We start from the raw sequence: 14888 nt of genomic DNA, 5'->3' as shown, positions 1-14888 counted from the left end.
CCCTTCGTCAGGGAGCAGAATTTTCTGAAGAAGGGTGCCGATCCGAAATGTCAACTTTCCTGCTCCTCTGACGCTGCCTGGCCTGCTGTGTTCCTCCAGCTCCACACTGTGTTCTCTGACTCCAGCATCGGCAGTTCTTACTATGCCAAAAGATAAGACTGTATTTTATTTCAAAAATAGAATTTAATTTCATAACTATTTACTTTTGTGCTCCCATTTTCACTCTATTCAGTGCCAATTACAAATCTACCATATAGGAGCTCAGGTTGTCACTTTGTGTGTAATGAAGTACAAACCAACTATATAAATTTAAATTCTATCACAAGGCAAAATTTCATCTTGCCACTACATTGGGGTAGATGTACAGAACCCTCTTCTTGCAATCCACCTGAAAATTAATGGAACAAACATGGGTTGTGGAAATCATTGCATTTGTTGTCCTACCTTGTCCCACTGTCTCAAAAGCATTCATGACTGCATGACTTACAGGGATTTCCCATTTGCAAAATAAATGCCTCTTGTACACTGTTTTCTACTTTGAATTACCATTGAATAATAATTCAGTCGACATTTCACAAACATTTCCAACAGAATCAGAATTACAAACACCATTTTTCAATCAATGCCAGAATACTTCATTACTCAATCTCCATATTTTCAATCACAGCAATCCTCTCATTCTAATTATGAAACAAAATAATACTGCCCATTAGTTCACACAACACCAATATGTCTTGACTGATTTGCTGAGTTGGAAGGATATTTTTCAGCAAGTTCAGCTACTTTGCCAACTAAACTGATGGTGACGTATTCATCTTTGCTTTCTCTTAAGTACTCCAGCAGTTTTTGGACAATAACAGTTACATTCTGCGCATTTGTGATTCGGTAGAGCAATTCTAGAGTCTGTTAAAAGAGCACAACATAGATGATATAACAGTCAGACTAAAATCAGGAAACACTCAAGCAAACTGTACAAAATGGGCAGCATTAATCGTCCAAAATTCACATGCTCTTCCCAGAATCAATCTTCAACTGTGATTTACAACCTATAGTGACTCTTTTAAATGCGTTTGAAAAATATCCCTCTAAAGAAAATGCTGCTGACTAATGTAATTGGTAATGGAAATGTAGTTAACGGAACTACACATCAATTTTGAACATGTACAACACCATCTCATTAGCGTTCATATTCAAACAACACAGGTCAAAACAACTCTTACCTCTCGCTTTATAATCGGGTCAGGGTGATCCAGGCACTCAATTATTGTCATTTGGTGCTGAAGAACAAGATTTAAATCTTGCTGGATTACATATGTGAGAGCTTTTAATCCTGAAACACAAAAATAAAAAAAGTTCACATTTCAACATGTACGTAAATGTAAAATAAAAATATGACGAGTTATTTCATAAAATAGTCTTACCCAGATACTTTAAGTTGTTTTTAGGTGATAAGATAAATTTTCCATTACACTTGGCTGCTTTCTCCATTAGATCTGCCTTTGGATGAATAGTATATACTGTTTGAATACACTCAAACAAAATTGCTGAAAAAAATGTAAAGTAGAAGTTAATGCAATAGGGAAGCAACAGATACTTTCAGATCTGTGGTTATGTATTGTAGTGACACACATCTAAGGAAATAATACATTTTAACATTAAATAAAGTGTAAGAAAATAAATATCAATATTTCGGAGTCAATCTCAGATCTATTTGCAATCTTACTCTTCAGGTTGGTTGCAAGAAATCAAAGGAGAAACAAACATGAGAAATCTCAAATAAGACAGTTCAAGTTCAGACAAAATAAGTTATAAGGAATCCAAATGGACAACTTAAAAAGGCCAAAATGTTAGTGACTTGCGGAATTCAGTTACCACACAAAGCTTTTACCATTACATAACATCGGAGCAGCAGTAGGCCATGCAGCCTCCAGCCTACTCTCATTCTAAACCATAGTTGATTGTCTATCTCAACACCGTATGTTTGCACTATTTCATTATCTTTTGATGCCATTATTAACTATAAATCTATCAATCTGTGACTTGGAGCTTAATTTGAGCTGCCTCAGCCATCCAGGGTACAGAATTTCAAAGATCACCACCCTCTCAGTGAAGGACTTTTTAAATGGCTTGCCTTTAATTCTGACACTGGGCCACTGATACTAGACCCCAGAGTCAGGGCAAATATCTTCTCTGCGTTTGCTCTATCAATCCCTTTAAGGATTGTGTAAGTTTCTACGTGGTAGCTTTCATTCTTTTAACCTCCAGAGAATACAGGCCCAGTCTCTGGACAGAGAAGGTTTGCACAAGTTATTGGAACAATTGGTAGAAAATACTATTTTCTGGCATTCACTTCATGAATGCTGTTTTACATGGAATAATTTATATCACATCATGTGGATTTACGAAATATTCCATCAAGAAACAGTGAAATGTACATTTCAGACTAAGCATTTGGATCAGAAGTGAGGCATAACTCGCAGGCTACAAATGTCACTGCAGAATAAATACCATATAACGCTTTGTTTTCTGTCACAATTTAGATGTCATCGTATTTCATGCTATAAAAATGGCAAATTCTTTTTGGGCAGGGGGGTGGAAATTAAGTCATTTTATTTTCAAATAAATGCTTCGTTTGTTACAAAGCAAGTTTCAAGCACTTGCAGGTCAGGTACACACTCAATATTGTAATCACAAATTGCTGCCTATCACAAATCTTAATTCTCCTGATCCACTCTATTGATTATGATAATTACCCCAACTATTACTACACACTCCTAAACTGCAGCTTTCCAAGTGAACTGCAAACAACGTCAACCTGTAAGCAACGTAACACAGCAATCCAACCTTGTTTTAAATAATGAAACAGCTTGCATTCATTGTTGATCAAAATTCAAGATTACTTCACACATTTAAGGAAACTAAAATACCAGAGGGTTTATTTACCAATATTTCAACAGAGAACGGTGCTGGTCTATATCCAAAGTTCTCAGTCATGACATTTCATTACAATACTCTAGAAGATTCAGATGATTGTAGTTTGGATATTCACATGTATCAACCAGAAAGAAAATACCAAACTGCCAACTACTGGGCTTTTAATTTAAAATGATTTGCAATCAAACCAGTTGGGCCACAGCAGATCAGCACCTTCACCTTTTTAGGCAGAAGGAGACACAATTATCCCAAACATTGGAGCAGTTCAGGAGATTTTAAATTAGGGGCTCTGAGATAAACTTGTGAGTACGTCTAGTGGAAACACTTTGACTGGAAACCAATATTAATGATGTCAAGAAGTTGTTCGTTAACTCTTCACTATGTCTTGGTTTGAGAGCTGATCTACATTGAATTGGCTCCTTCATATGACACAGAAATAAAACAAGCTGAACTTGCCGACAGTTACCATAAGTTATATTGTGGTTGATTTCAGCTCTTCGCAAAGACTCGTCCAGAACATCATACATCTGTTCACTTGTTCTGTCCCAAAAAGAACAACAGCACATTTCAGAGAGATTGCAAACCAAGATTAATAAGTGTCCTGGTAAATAAATAAAAGACAGGAAGGTAAATAACAGAAAGATTGCAATTATGTAGCACCTTTCACAAGTTCAAAATGTCCAAAGGCACTTCAAAGAAGTATTTTTAGGCAAACTTGATACCAATGTATGCAGTTAGGTCCTAACAGCAGCAGTATGGGTTATTTGTCATATAAACTTGTTTAGTGATGCTTGTTGAAGCATCAACATTGATCAATACACCATGCAAACTAATCTCCTTTCTTCAAATAAGATGGGATTTCTTTTTACACACAGCTGAGGGGGTTGATGGGGCCGCAGTTTAACTTCTCATTCAAAAAAGGGCATCTCTGACAAAGCTATATCTCCTCAGCACTGCAATGAAATGTCAAGTTAGATTGTGCTCTCAAGTGACTGGAGAGGAGTTTGAATGCAAGGCCATGTGACTCAGATGAGAGTTACTAGTGAACCAAGACTGACAGCTAACAACTGAATTAAGAGAGACGGTTACACTAATACATCCAAAGTGGACTTCTTCATATACATTGTGCCCTTTTAATTAGCTTTCTTCTTAACGATTTTGCCCGTACGCAATATGGGCATTTCCGCAACATATCATCCAAGTAACTAAAGGTCTCACTAAAGCCTTAGAGAGCAAATTGACTAGGAACCAAAGACAGGAATTTCATTTCTATTGATTTTGTGGTGCAAGTAAGTATTAACAATAAGTGAATGTACATTTTAAGTTAACTTGTCTTACAGTGATAATTCACAGGAGCTGAATTCATATATAATGAAAAGTAAATTGGTTTCTGAACCATATCTGGTTAATATTTTCAAAGAAATCAGTTTCACCAATGGCAAACAGACTTGTATTTTTTTTTAAAAAGCAATGTATTGCTGTCTAAACCTGGACCAGGTAGCTGAAATTTCTGCTCAAATTCACACACTAACAGAAATGGTAATTAAATGCTCACTCCTAGTTTTACACTAAAGGATTAAAAATTGTTAAACTTCAAAAAGACTTCAACTACTTATCAAATTGAATTACGAACTTGGATGGACTCTGCATTTAAAAATCATTGTGCAAATTTTCAGTTACACAGTCTGCGGTAACATGATATCAGCAGACGATTCAAAAAAACTTGAAATTTGAAGATTCAGAAATAACTTTTAAGCACATCATAGAATTTATTAAAGAAATTGCATATATATAGCACCTTTCAGTGGTTCAGAACTACTCGTCAACCTTCCCTTCCATGCAGTTTCTGCAAGATGAAGTAATACTGTAGAGGTTCATGTAAAATCTCTGTGGTTTTTGAGCTGAAGTCCTAATTTTTAAAAATATATATCAGGAATCAAATGCAGCTCAAAATCCTCAGTATCAATTTCAGCATGTGAGCCTCAGTTCCTAGGCCGCATTTATAGCCCAACCCTAACTGCCCCAAGGCAACGTTCGTGAGCTGCCTTCTTGAACGCTGCAGTCCATGTGATGGGGGTACACCCAGACTGTTAGGAACAAATAATCCAGGAACAGGTTAATGACTCAAGTTCATTTAAAAACTATAAAGAAGAACGTTGAAGCTACAGGAAGAAGGCAGGAGTGTGTTAGGTACAGGCACAACAAACTGAATGGCCTCCACTGTGAAAGTATTGTATAATTCTGTAATAGAAATGCAAATGAAATTGAATACTGTTAAAGTAATGCATAACACATTCATACATCTAAGATTTTATTTATTTAAATTGAAGTTATCAAATTATGAAAGGAGAATTAAAACATACTATTACACATTATTCTGTTATTGGTGTTTATTTTATTCCATTATGATGGTCTTTTCTGTACCTTATTTGGGCCCAAATCAAACATGCATACCAACCCCTCAAAATTAAAACCCAAATAAAAATCACTCACATAATGATTGCCTTAAAAAACTGATCTCAAACATTCAGCTCTTACAAAAATATATTCAGTACATTTACAAATTTAGAGAGTAGGTTACAATTGCTGTATAGATATACACACGGGAGCTTACAAACAAAATAAGAACAAAAGTAAAGACAGAGTGCACAATTTTAAACAGGGACAAAATTACATCTGCGCAAAATACCAAAATCTCTTGGCTTCTGTTCATTTTCAGCCGAAGATGATATATTGTTTTCACTTCTTGTAACATTTTGAGACATTAGCTTAAAATGAATCAAAATCCTTGCAATGGTAGTTTTAATGCAAGGGCGCATCAAAATCAATTATTAATTCAGTAATGGCACTGCCTATTGCTCTTTGTTGTTCCAGAAGCACTGCTGCAGCATTCTTCTGTCTGTAATAAATGGAGCAACTTCCCCAGTGAACACTGAGTAAAGCCAATGCAAGATTTCCTCGTAACATTTTCATTTCCAAGTATCACAACATCAAACATTAAAAAGGAAAACTAGGACAAGAACTTACATCGGGTCATCCTTTCCCAGTAATCTCAAAATTCTCAGCAGCTGAATCTGGAGCCAAGGTGCTGGTACACTATGGTAGTTGAAATCCACTGCAAGTTTTCCTCCAACTACTTGCTTGAGAATCGTTACAAAGCTCCCGGTTAAATCTTTATAGCCACCCGGATTTTCCTAGAAGAGAAGAACTAAACAATTACATTTAATTCCACCAAGGCTTAAAAATGAACAACTGCTTCAAAAGGTTCACTTGACCATTGTTCCTGCTCTGCTAGCCTGGAGGATATTGCTTGTTGGAGCTCTAAGGCATTCAAAACAAAAACCTTTAACTTGATTTCAAGCATATTCTAGGTTAGCCACTGTGACTGAATATTTCTGTCAGGACTTGCTTGCTGTGAGGTAGAAGAAGCAGTCAATGGGAGGTCCATTCCTAAATGTAAGCCAATGACTTCTACTGAAAAATGTGATTTAGTAGCATATCATTGACTAAGCTCAAAACCACTAGTCAGATGGTCCATTAACACTTGGTATCTAGGTTCACACACCATTACTTGATAGGATTGCTGAGCATTTACCAGAACATTTTTAAAAATATTTCTAATTAATTTAAGAAATTTAAACTCATTATTCTACTTTTAAACTTTGACCGTGAATTGATGGCATTTGAAAACCTTGTGAATGGATCATGAGTTTTGGTTACTAAAACAAAACTGCCAACAAAAATAGCTTGGCTTCTCTATTAATGGTTATAATGGGATACCTTGATCAGCAGTAGGTAGATGTGAAGGGAGGCAGCCATGACTCCAGGGTCCCTGTCACATAGAGCTTTCCTAAACTTGTCATGAATATGTTGAACTTGGTTTGGAGCAATAAGGTAAAATTTGTACAGGGCAAGTACTGCTTTTCTTCTTATTATTTCCCTGTAAAGAAGCAATATTTAATGATAGAACACATTTATAACATAGCATTCACAAATACTTAATTGAACATCTATAAAAAAGACCGGTCAGGAGCCAGGGCATTACTCATAAAGCAGTATTCTGTTATTTCCTGCTTTAACATTTTCTGTTATAAATATCAGCTCCAAACAAAAACAAACTTTCAACCCCTCCCTTTAAATCGGTCATATGCTCATTGCCAAACCAAATGTCCTACAAAGTCCATTTGCATGATCTAGAATTTTGCAACAATTTTCTGCATCAAACTCCAGATGCCAAATTTGCAAACATAGCTAACAAATTAAAAAAACAAATGGGAGAATCTTCTTGGTGGCAGAACCACCAATAACACAAGAAGCATGTCAAGAACGAGGAGCCTTAATACTCCTCTAAACTAAGTACAGAAACTCAATAACAGCAAACAATCTTATTGTTGTTTGAAGAGTGACCTTTTCAACTTGTTGAGGTTTCGATATTAGCAGTTTAAATAATGACATTCCTTTACTCAGATCGAGACTTGACAGCTGACTCATACAGGATTTGAGGAAGAGGCTGTTTTCAGTTGATGGGAGTTTCTGCTAAGTGCTGGGTTTTTAAGGTTTTAAATATTAATTTTTTCCACTTTTGCATGCTTAAAACTAAAAGTTGTGGGAAAGGGAAGGGTAGTTTGTCCATTTTTTAAAAAAAGGTTGTATTTAGAACTTCTTCTAGACTTTACAATATAGTTTTTTTTAAGTTGTCCCAGCAGTGTGTCAGTCTACAAACACTGGATTTGAGAAAAATGGCAAATCTACATAAGCAATTTTTAAGGAGCTATTATGGCAGTCAATGGAGTGGTATGTTCCTCATGTCAGATGTAGGAGATTAGGGAACAGTTGACTCTCCCGGGCAACTATGTCTGCAGGAGGTGCGTTTGGATCCATCTCATATCAGACTGCTTGGATCAACTGGTGAGGCAGTTGGAGTCACTGAGGAGCGTACAGGAGACACAGAGTGATGGTTAATAGATTTAGAGAGGCGGTTACACTGCAGGTTCAGTCAGATACATGGACGACTGTCAGGAGAGATAGGAAGGTAGTTCAGGAGTCTCCTATGACTATTCCTCTCTCAAACAGATACACTGTTGAGGGGACAGTCTCCCAGAGGAAAATAGAAGCAGCAGCCAGATCTCGGGCACCAAGAATGAATCTTCTGTTAACCAGGGTTTGTCAAGATTCAGAAGAGTAATTGTTGTGGGGCCTATCCTGTCAGGGGCAGAGACTGGAGAGTCTAAAGCTCCAAGACTGAGGGGCAGCATGGTGGTTCAATGGTTAGCACTGCTGCCTCACAGCGCCAGGGACCTGGATTTGATTCCACCCTCAGGTAACTGTCTGCATGGAGTTTGCACATTCTCCCCGTGTCTACGTGGATCTCAAGTCTAAAGCTGTGCAGGTTAGGTGGATTGGCCATGGGAAATGCAGGGTTGCCGGGATAGAGTAGGGATGTCAGTGTGGACTTAATGGGCCGAATGGCCTGCTTTCACACCGTAGAGATTCTATGACTCTATGTAAGCATTAATTCAGGATGGTATCTTGCCTCCCTGCTGCCAGGGTCAAGGACATCTCAAAAAAGTTGCAGCATATTGTCAAAGGGAAGAGTGAAAAAGCTGGAAATTGTTGTACTCTGGTAAGAATGACATAGTTAGGGAAAGGGTTGAGGTTTTGCAGAGTGAATGTAGGAATTTAGGTACGAGGTTAAAAAGCAGAACCTCAAAAGATAGCAACCTCTGGTTTACTCCCAGTGCCATGTGCTAGTGAGAGTAGGAATAAGAAGACAGGGCAGATAAATCAATGCTGAGGAGCTGGTGCAGGGGGTGAGGATTCAGATTTTTGGATCATTGGGATGTCTTCTGGGGCAGAAGAGACTGCTCAAAAAAGATGGGTTTCACCTGCACTGGGGAGGGATCAATATCTTAGCAGGGAAATTTATTAATTTTATTTGGGAACCTTTACATTAGTATGGAGGGGGAGATGGGGGATCCTAAGTAGTAATGAGGATAGAAAGACAGGAGGACAGTTCTGAATTTAAAAAGAGTTAAAGTTAACTAGAAAAGGCAGGCAACAGCAAGTCAGAGAACAAGATAACTCTGAAGAATTAAACTGCATTGATTTCAATGCAACAGGTCTTACAGGCAAGGCAGATTAATTCAGAGCATGTACAGGAACGTGGGATTGGGACATCATATCTATTACAGAAGCATGGCTCAGGGAGGGTTAGGACTAGCAGTTCGACATTCCAGGGTTTAAATGCTATAGGAAGAATAGAAAGGGAATCGAGAAAGGAGGGGGAGTGGCAGTTGTGATTAGAGAAAACATTACTGCTGTACTTAGAGAGGATATTTCTGAGGGATCGTCCAGTGAAGCTATATGGGTGGAACTCAGAAATAGGAACAGGATGATCACCTTGAAGGGACTGTACTACAAGCCCCCAACAGTCAGAGGGAAATTGACTGGCAAATATGTACGGAGATCTCAGATATATGTAAAATAATAGGGTTGAAATAGTAGGGGATGTTAACTTTCCAAACAATGACTGGGACTGACATAGTGTTAAGGGCTTGGATAGTGAGGAATTTGTTAAATGTGTTCAAAAGTTTCTTTATCAATATGTACATATTAGAGATGGAGCAAAACTCAACCTTCTCTTGGGAATTAAGGCAGGGCAAGTGACTGAAGTATTAGTGGGGGAGCACTTTGGAACCAATGATCATAATTCTACTAGTTTTACAATAGTTATAGAAAAGAATAGGCCTGGCATCCAAGTTAAAATTCTTAACTGGAGTATAGCAAACGGTATGAGACAGGAACTTTCAAAAGCTGATTGCAGTAAACTGTTTGCAAGTAAAGGGGTGACAGGCAAGTGAGAAGCTTTCAAAAAATGAGAGAACAAGAGTTCAGAGGCAGTATGTTCCTATTAGTATGAAGGTAAGTTGAGTAAGAGTAGGGAACAATGGATGAATAAAAATATTGAGGCTCTGGTCAAGAATAAGGAGGAGTTATATATTAGGTATAGACAAGTGGGATCAAGTGAGTCTCTTGAAGAGTATATGGGGTGTAGGGGCATTCTTAAGAGGGAAATCAGGATGGCAAAAAGGGAATATGAGATAGCCTCAGCACATAAGATTAAGGACAATCCAAAGAGATTCTACAAGTACATTAAGAGCAAAAAAAAAGCAACTAGGGAGAGAATAAGGCCCTTTAAAGACCAACAAGGTCATCTACATGTGAAACTACAGGAGTTGGGAGAGATACTAAATGAATATTTTGTATCAGTTATTACTGTGGATAAAGAAATGGAGGCTAGGGAACTCAGGGAAATAAATACTGATGTCTTGAAAGCAGTCTATATTTCAGAAGAGGGAGTGCTGGAGATCTTAAAAAACAAAGGTGGATAGATCTCCAGGATCTGATCAAGTGTATCCCAGGATGTTGTGGGAAATTAGAGAGGAAATTGCAGGACTTCTTGCTGAAATATTTGTATCATCTGTAGCCATGGGTTAAGTGCCAGAGGCCTGGAGGGTGGCTAATTTGACTTTATTTAAGAAAGGCTCTAAGGAGAAGCCTGGGAACTACAGACCAGTGAGTCCGATGTCAGAGTTGGGTAAGTTGTTGGAGGGGATGCTGAGAAATAGGATTTACGTGCATAGGGATAGTCAGCAGGGTTTGTGCAAGGGAAATCATGTCTCACAAGCCTGATTGAGTTTTTTGAGGATGTAACCAAACTAGAGTGGTAGATGTTGTCTACATGAACTTTAGTAAAGCTTTTGACAAGGTTCCGCATGGTAGGCTATTTAGTAAAGTTAGAACACATGAGATTCACGGAGAACTTGCCAACTGTTTACAAAATTGGCTTGTTGGTAGCAATCAGAGTGTGGTGGTTGTGGAGGGTTGCTTTTCGGACTGGAGGCCTGTTACCACCGGTATTCCGCAGGGATCGATGCTGGGTCCACTTTTGTTTGTCATTTATATAAACAATTTGGATGAGAATTTAGAAGGCATGGTTAGTAAGTTTGTGGATGACACCAAAATTGGTGGTATAGTAGACAGTGAAGAAGGTTATCTAAGATTACAAAGCGATCATGATCAATTGGGCCAATGGGCTGAGGACTGGCAGATGGTGTTTAATTTGGATAAATGCAAGTTATTGCATTTTGGTAAAGCAAACAAGGGCAGGCTATATACAGTTAATGGTAGGGTCCTGGGTAGTGTTGACCTGACCTAGGGGTTCAGGTATGTAGTTCTTTGAAAGTTGCGAGACAGGTAGACAGGATGGTTAAGGCAGCATTTAGCACGCTTGCCTTCTTTGCTCAGAACATTGAGTGTAGGAGTTGGGACATCATGTTGAGGTTGTACAGGACACTGGTGAGGAGTACTTTTGGAGTAGTGCGTACAGTTCTGGTCGCCCTGCTATAAGGAGGATATTATTAAACTGGAGTGGGTTCAGGAAAGATTATGAGGATGAGGAGGGTTTGTGTCATAAGGAGAGACTGGATAGGCTGGGACCTTTTCTCTAGAGTGCAGGAGGCTGAGGATTGACCTTATAAAAGTTTATAAAATCATAAACATAGATAAGGTGAATAGTAAAAGATCTTTTCCACAGGATGGGGGTGTTCACAATTAGGGGGCATATTTTTAAGATGCGAGGACAAAGATTTAAAAGGGATTGGACAACTACATTTTCAAACAGAGTGGTTTGTATGCGGAGAGAACTGCCAGAGGAAGTGGTAGATGCAAGTACATTTATACCATTTAAAGGACATTTGTTTAGGTACTTAAATAGGAACAGTTTGGAGGGATATGGGCCAAACACAGGCAAGAGGGACTAGTTTAGTTTGGGAACATGGTCGGCATGGACAAGTTGGACCAAAGGGTCTGTTTCTGTGCTGAATGACTCTATTCCATGTGAAGCGCACTAACTGGCAATTGGATTCCTAATGGAACATCTCACTCAGGTACAGAGAATTGTAGAATGAAAATATCCTCATATTCGACTTCTTCCCAAGTTAGTTCACTTACTGCAGGTTCCAATTTTAAGCCATATAATTTTTACAAATTATTTTAAAATATATTACTGTCTTCAGTCAGTGGAGATAGCCCTCTGTAGAACTGCAATGCCATTTTTTAGATAAAATATGCAGGTCATTGGTGCTGCAGGTTACTCAGTTTTATCAGTGAGACAAAAAGTATTTTCCGGTCAGCCAGTGTTTGGAGTTTTCTTTGCCTGCACGTACACACACAATTCCTGTCATCTTCATTCAGGCAAATTAGGATCATTTTGAACTCAACTTTAAACCTATCAATTGGCATGGGAGTAAGGGGGAAGAGGTGCAAGGAATATTTAGTAATTTGCTAAGGCAACAGAATAAGAATGCCCGAGAAATATGGTTACAATATAAACTCTAAACAGTGCCAATCTTCTCCCGTCCCAGTGAAAATGTGACTGAATCTAATAAAACACAAAACTTGCAATGTACATTCCCTGACCAGATTCAGGTTATGAAATAAGTGCTCATCTCGCCTTACAAAATATAATGAATGCTGCAACTTTATAAATTTTCTTCATATTCCCTTACTTAGAGTGCTGAAGCTTCTCTTCAACCAGAGGAAGAACTGCAGGGATCATTTCTGGTGGGAATAGCTGGCTGGCAACAGTCAGAGCCATGCACACCTCAAGAAGGTTAGTGCTCTGTAAATCCTGAAATTACAGTTTCCAGAATTAAAGTCAATAACATAACAAGTCTGAGTTTCATATACAATTATAGACAGTCAATTGGATTAGCATAAGAAATAGGAGCAGGAATGGATCAAATGGTCCGTTGTGTTTCTCCGCCATTCAATGAAGTCGTGGCTGATCTTACAAATATAGATCTGAAATATTTTATTATTAAATCTAACACCATACAGAAAAGAAATGTTTAATAATATCTAAGTTTGAGCACAGCAGTGGCTCATCCATAATGTGTGAGACTCTAAATGTTTAACAGGACAGAAGGAGGCCATTTAGCAAATTAAGTCTGTGCTAGCTCTGTTGCAGCAACTCAACTAGCATCATTCCTCTGCCCAGTTCGGTTATCCTTAAACTAGCATGTTATACATTTATTAATTCACTCACTCAAGAAAGAGCATTCCATAGAGATCCATTTCATTTTAGCTCACCCGATCACTATGTGAAACCAACATTTCCTCTTAACTAGTGGTCCAAAATAAAATTTTACAACCACTATTGATGGGAAAGCCAGGCACATCAGTGCAAAAATTAAGCTGAAGTAGTTGCAAGTATGATACATCTCACCCTCTTGATATACTCAATATTATAGATATCACTCTTCAGCGAATTCACTTCACTCCATGTGATTTCAAAAAATGACTGAAAGAACTAGACACATAAAAGCTACAGACCCTGCTGTAATCCTGAAGACTGCTCCAGAACTAGCCAGGGTGACTGCAAAGCTGTTCTGATACAGCTACAACACCACCTGCATTGAAAATTGTCAAGGTACATCTCGTCCACAAAACACAGGCCAAATCCAATCCAGTCAATAACTATGCCAAGGTCCTAAACTCTGAAATTCCCTCCCTTTACACCTCACCGTATTTCTTTAAGACACTCCTTAATATGCACCTCTGACAGGGGTTTGGTCATATGAGCTAATTCTCCTTGTGTGGCCCTATGGCATATTTGTTTTATAATGCACCTGCTATCTTGCAATATTACATTACATTAAAAGAAACAATTTGCATTTATACAGCAAATGTTCACAGCCTACAAAGCACGTGACAGGAATGTTAAAGTAGGCATAATGATTTAGTATTTAACGTACAAATACAAAGGTTTGAAAATAATTTAAAATTATCTTCACCTCTACGCACGTTTACATTCTCCAACACTAATAATTTATTCTATTACTAGCAAAATGTAAAATTTAACCATTTACTACGGTACCAAGCATTAATAACTCAAATTTCAATTTCTGAAACTGTACTTTGATTAAAAAAATGTAGTTTTAATTAACTTTTTCAGACACAATACAGCTCCAGAGCAGGACTTGAACCAAAGCTTCTAGCCAGAGGTAGAGACACTTCTAAAACATCACAAAAGCCCCTAAAAGTATTTTAAAATCTGTTCATGTTATGATACACCACCAGAGCAGGAGTGCCTTGAACCTAAATCTTCTAGCCCAGAAGTGGGGGATACCACAAACCACAAATCCACTTAGCCAATGAACTACATTGGATCAACAACCAATCTAACTCATTAATAGCTAATTGGCCTATTGCTTATTTCTCCCAAATGCACTACATCTAAAGCAATTCAAATAACAGCATGTCACAAAACTAGTTAGCTATCCTACAACGCTGTATTCCTCTATTTGTTATCCTCTACAATCAGTCTTTATGTATAGGCTCAGAGCAGGTTTATGAGATTTCTTGGATAGTTCATTGTAATTACCCTGTAAAATTATTGCAATTTCAAAGTCTGGATGTTTAAAAAACATCTTTTAAACTTTGAATGTAAAAGATCATGTTATATCGGCCATCTTAGTTATTCCTCCTGAGCTGACAGATGTAAAGATCATGGATAACAAGCTATCTTCTTTCATTCATGGGACGTTGTCTCCACTGCCGAGGGCTGCATTTATTGCCCATCCCTAATTGCCCAGAGGGCAGTTAAGAGTCAACCATATTGTTACCACACTAACATGTGACAGTCAAAATTATTAAAGTTACCCCAATTCTTCAATTGATAATGTTTGCACCAAAATTAAGGATTTCATTTGTGTCAAAAGATTAAAGTTGTTGTCCAATATAAAATGAAAATTTTTAATTAAGCTGAGATTTAAGAGCCTTGTTTTTAATTTTATGTGTGAGCTTTCTCTTCCCTGGCACTTTGCAAACTCCCCATTTTGGAAGTCTGCCACTCCTAGATCTCTGCCACTCCTAGATCTCTGCCACTCCTA

General features: G+C 37.9%; 1 protein-coding gene across 1 annotated transcript in view; it reads right to left on the bottom strand.

Moving 5' to 3' along the window:
* The window catches only part of ap4e1 (adaptor related protein complex 4 subunit epsilon 1), a 59449-nt gene that overhangs the window by 34688 nt on the left and 9873 nt on the right, over positions 1-14888 (bottom strand). Inside the window, exons 5-11 of the mRNA XM_048615735.1 lie at positions 12504-12625; positions 6715-6874; positions 5962-6128; positions 3401-3474; positions 1422-1544; positions 1221-1330; positions 721-903 (exon numbers count right to left, since the gene is read on the bottom strand). Of these exons, the coding sequence (XP_048471692.1) occupies positions 721-903; positions 1221-1330; positions 1422-1544; positions 3401-3474; positions 5962-6128; positions 6715-6874; positions 12504-12625 (939 nt within the window). The remainder of the gene's footprint in view (positions 1-720; positions 904-1220; positions 1331-1421; positions 1545-3400; positions 3475-5961; positions 6129-6714; positions 6875-12503; positions 12626-14888) is intronic.

Source organism: Rhincodon typus, chromosome 33 (genome assembly GCF_021869965.1).
Source record: "Rhincodon typus isolate 14 chromosome 33, sRhiTyp1.1, whole genome shotgun sequence".
In the NCBI taxonomy this organism is placed as follows: Eukaryota; Metazoa; Chordata; class Chondrichthyes; order Orectolobiformes; family Rhincodontidae; genus Rhincodon; species Rhincodon typus.
This window is presented reverse-complemented; position numbering and strand designations above follow the sequence as displayed.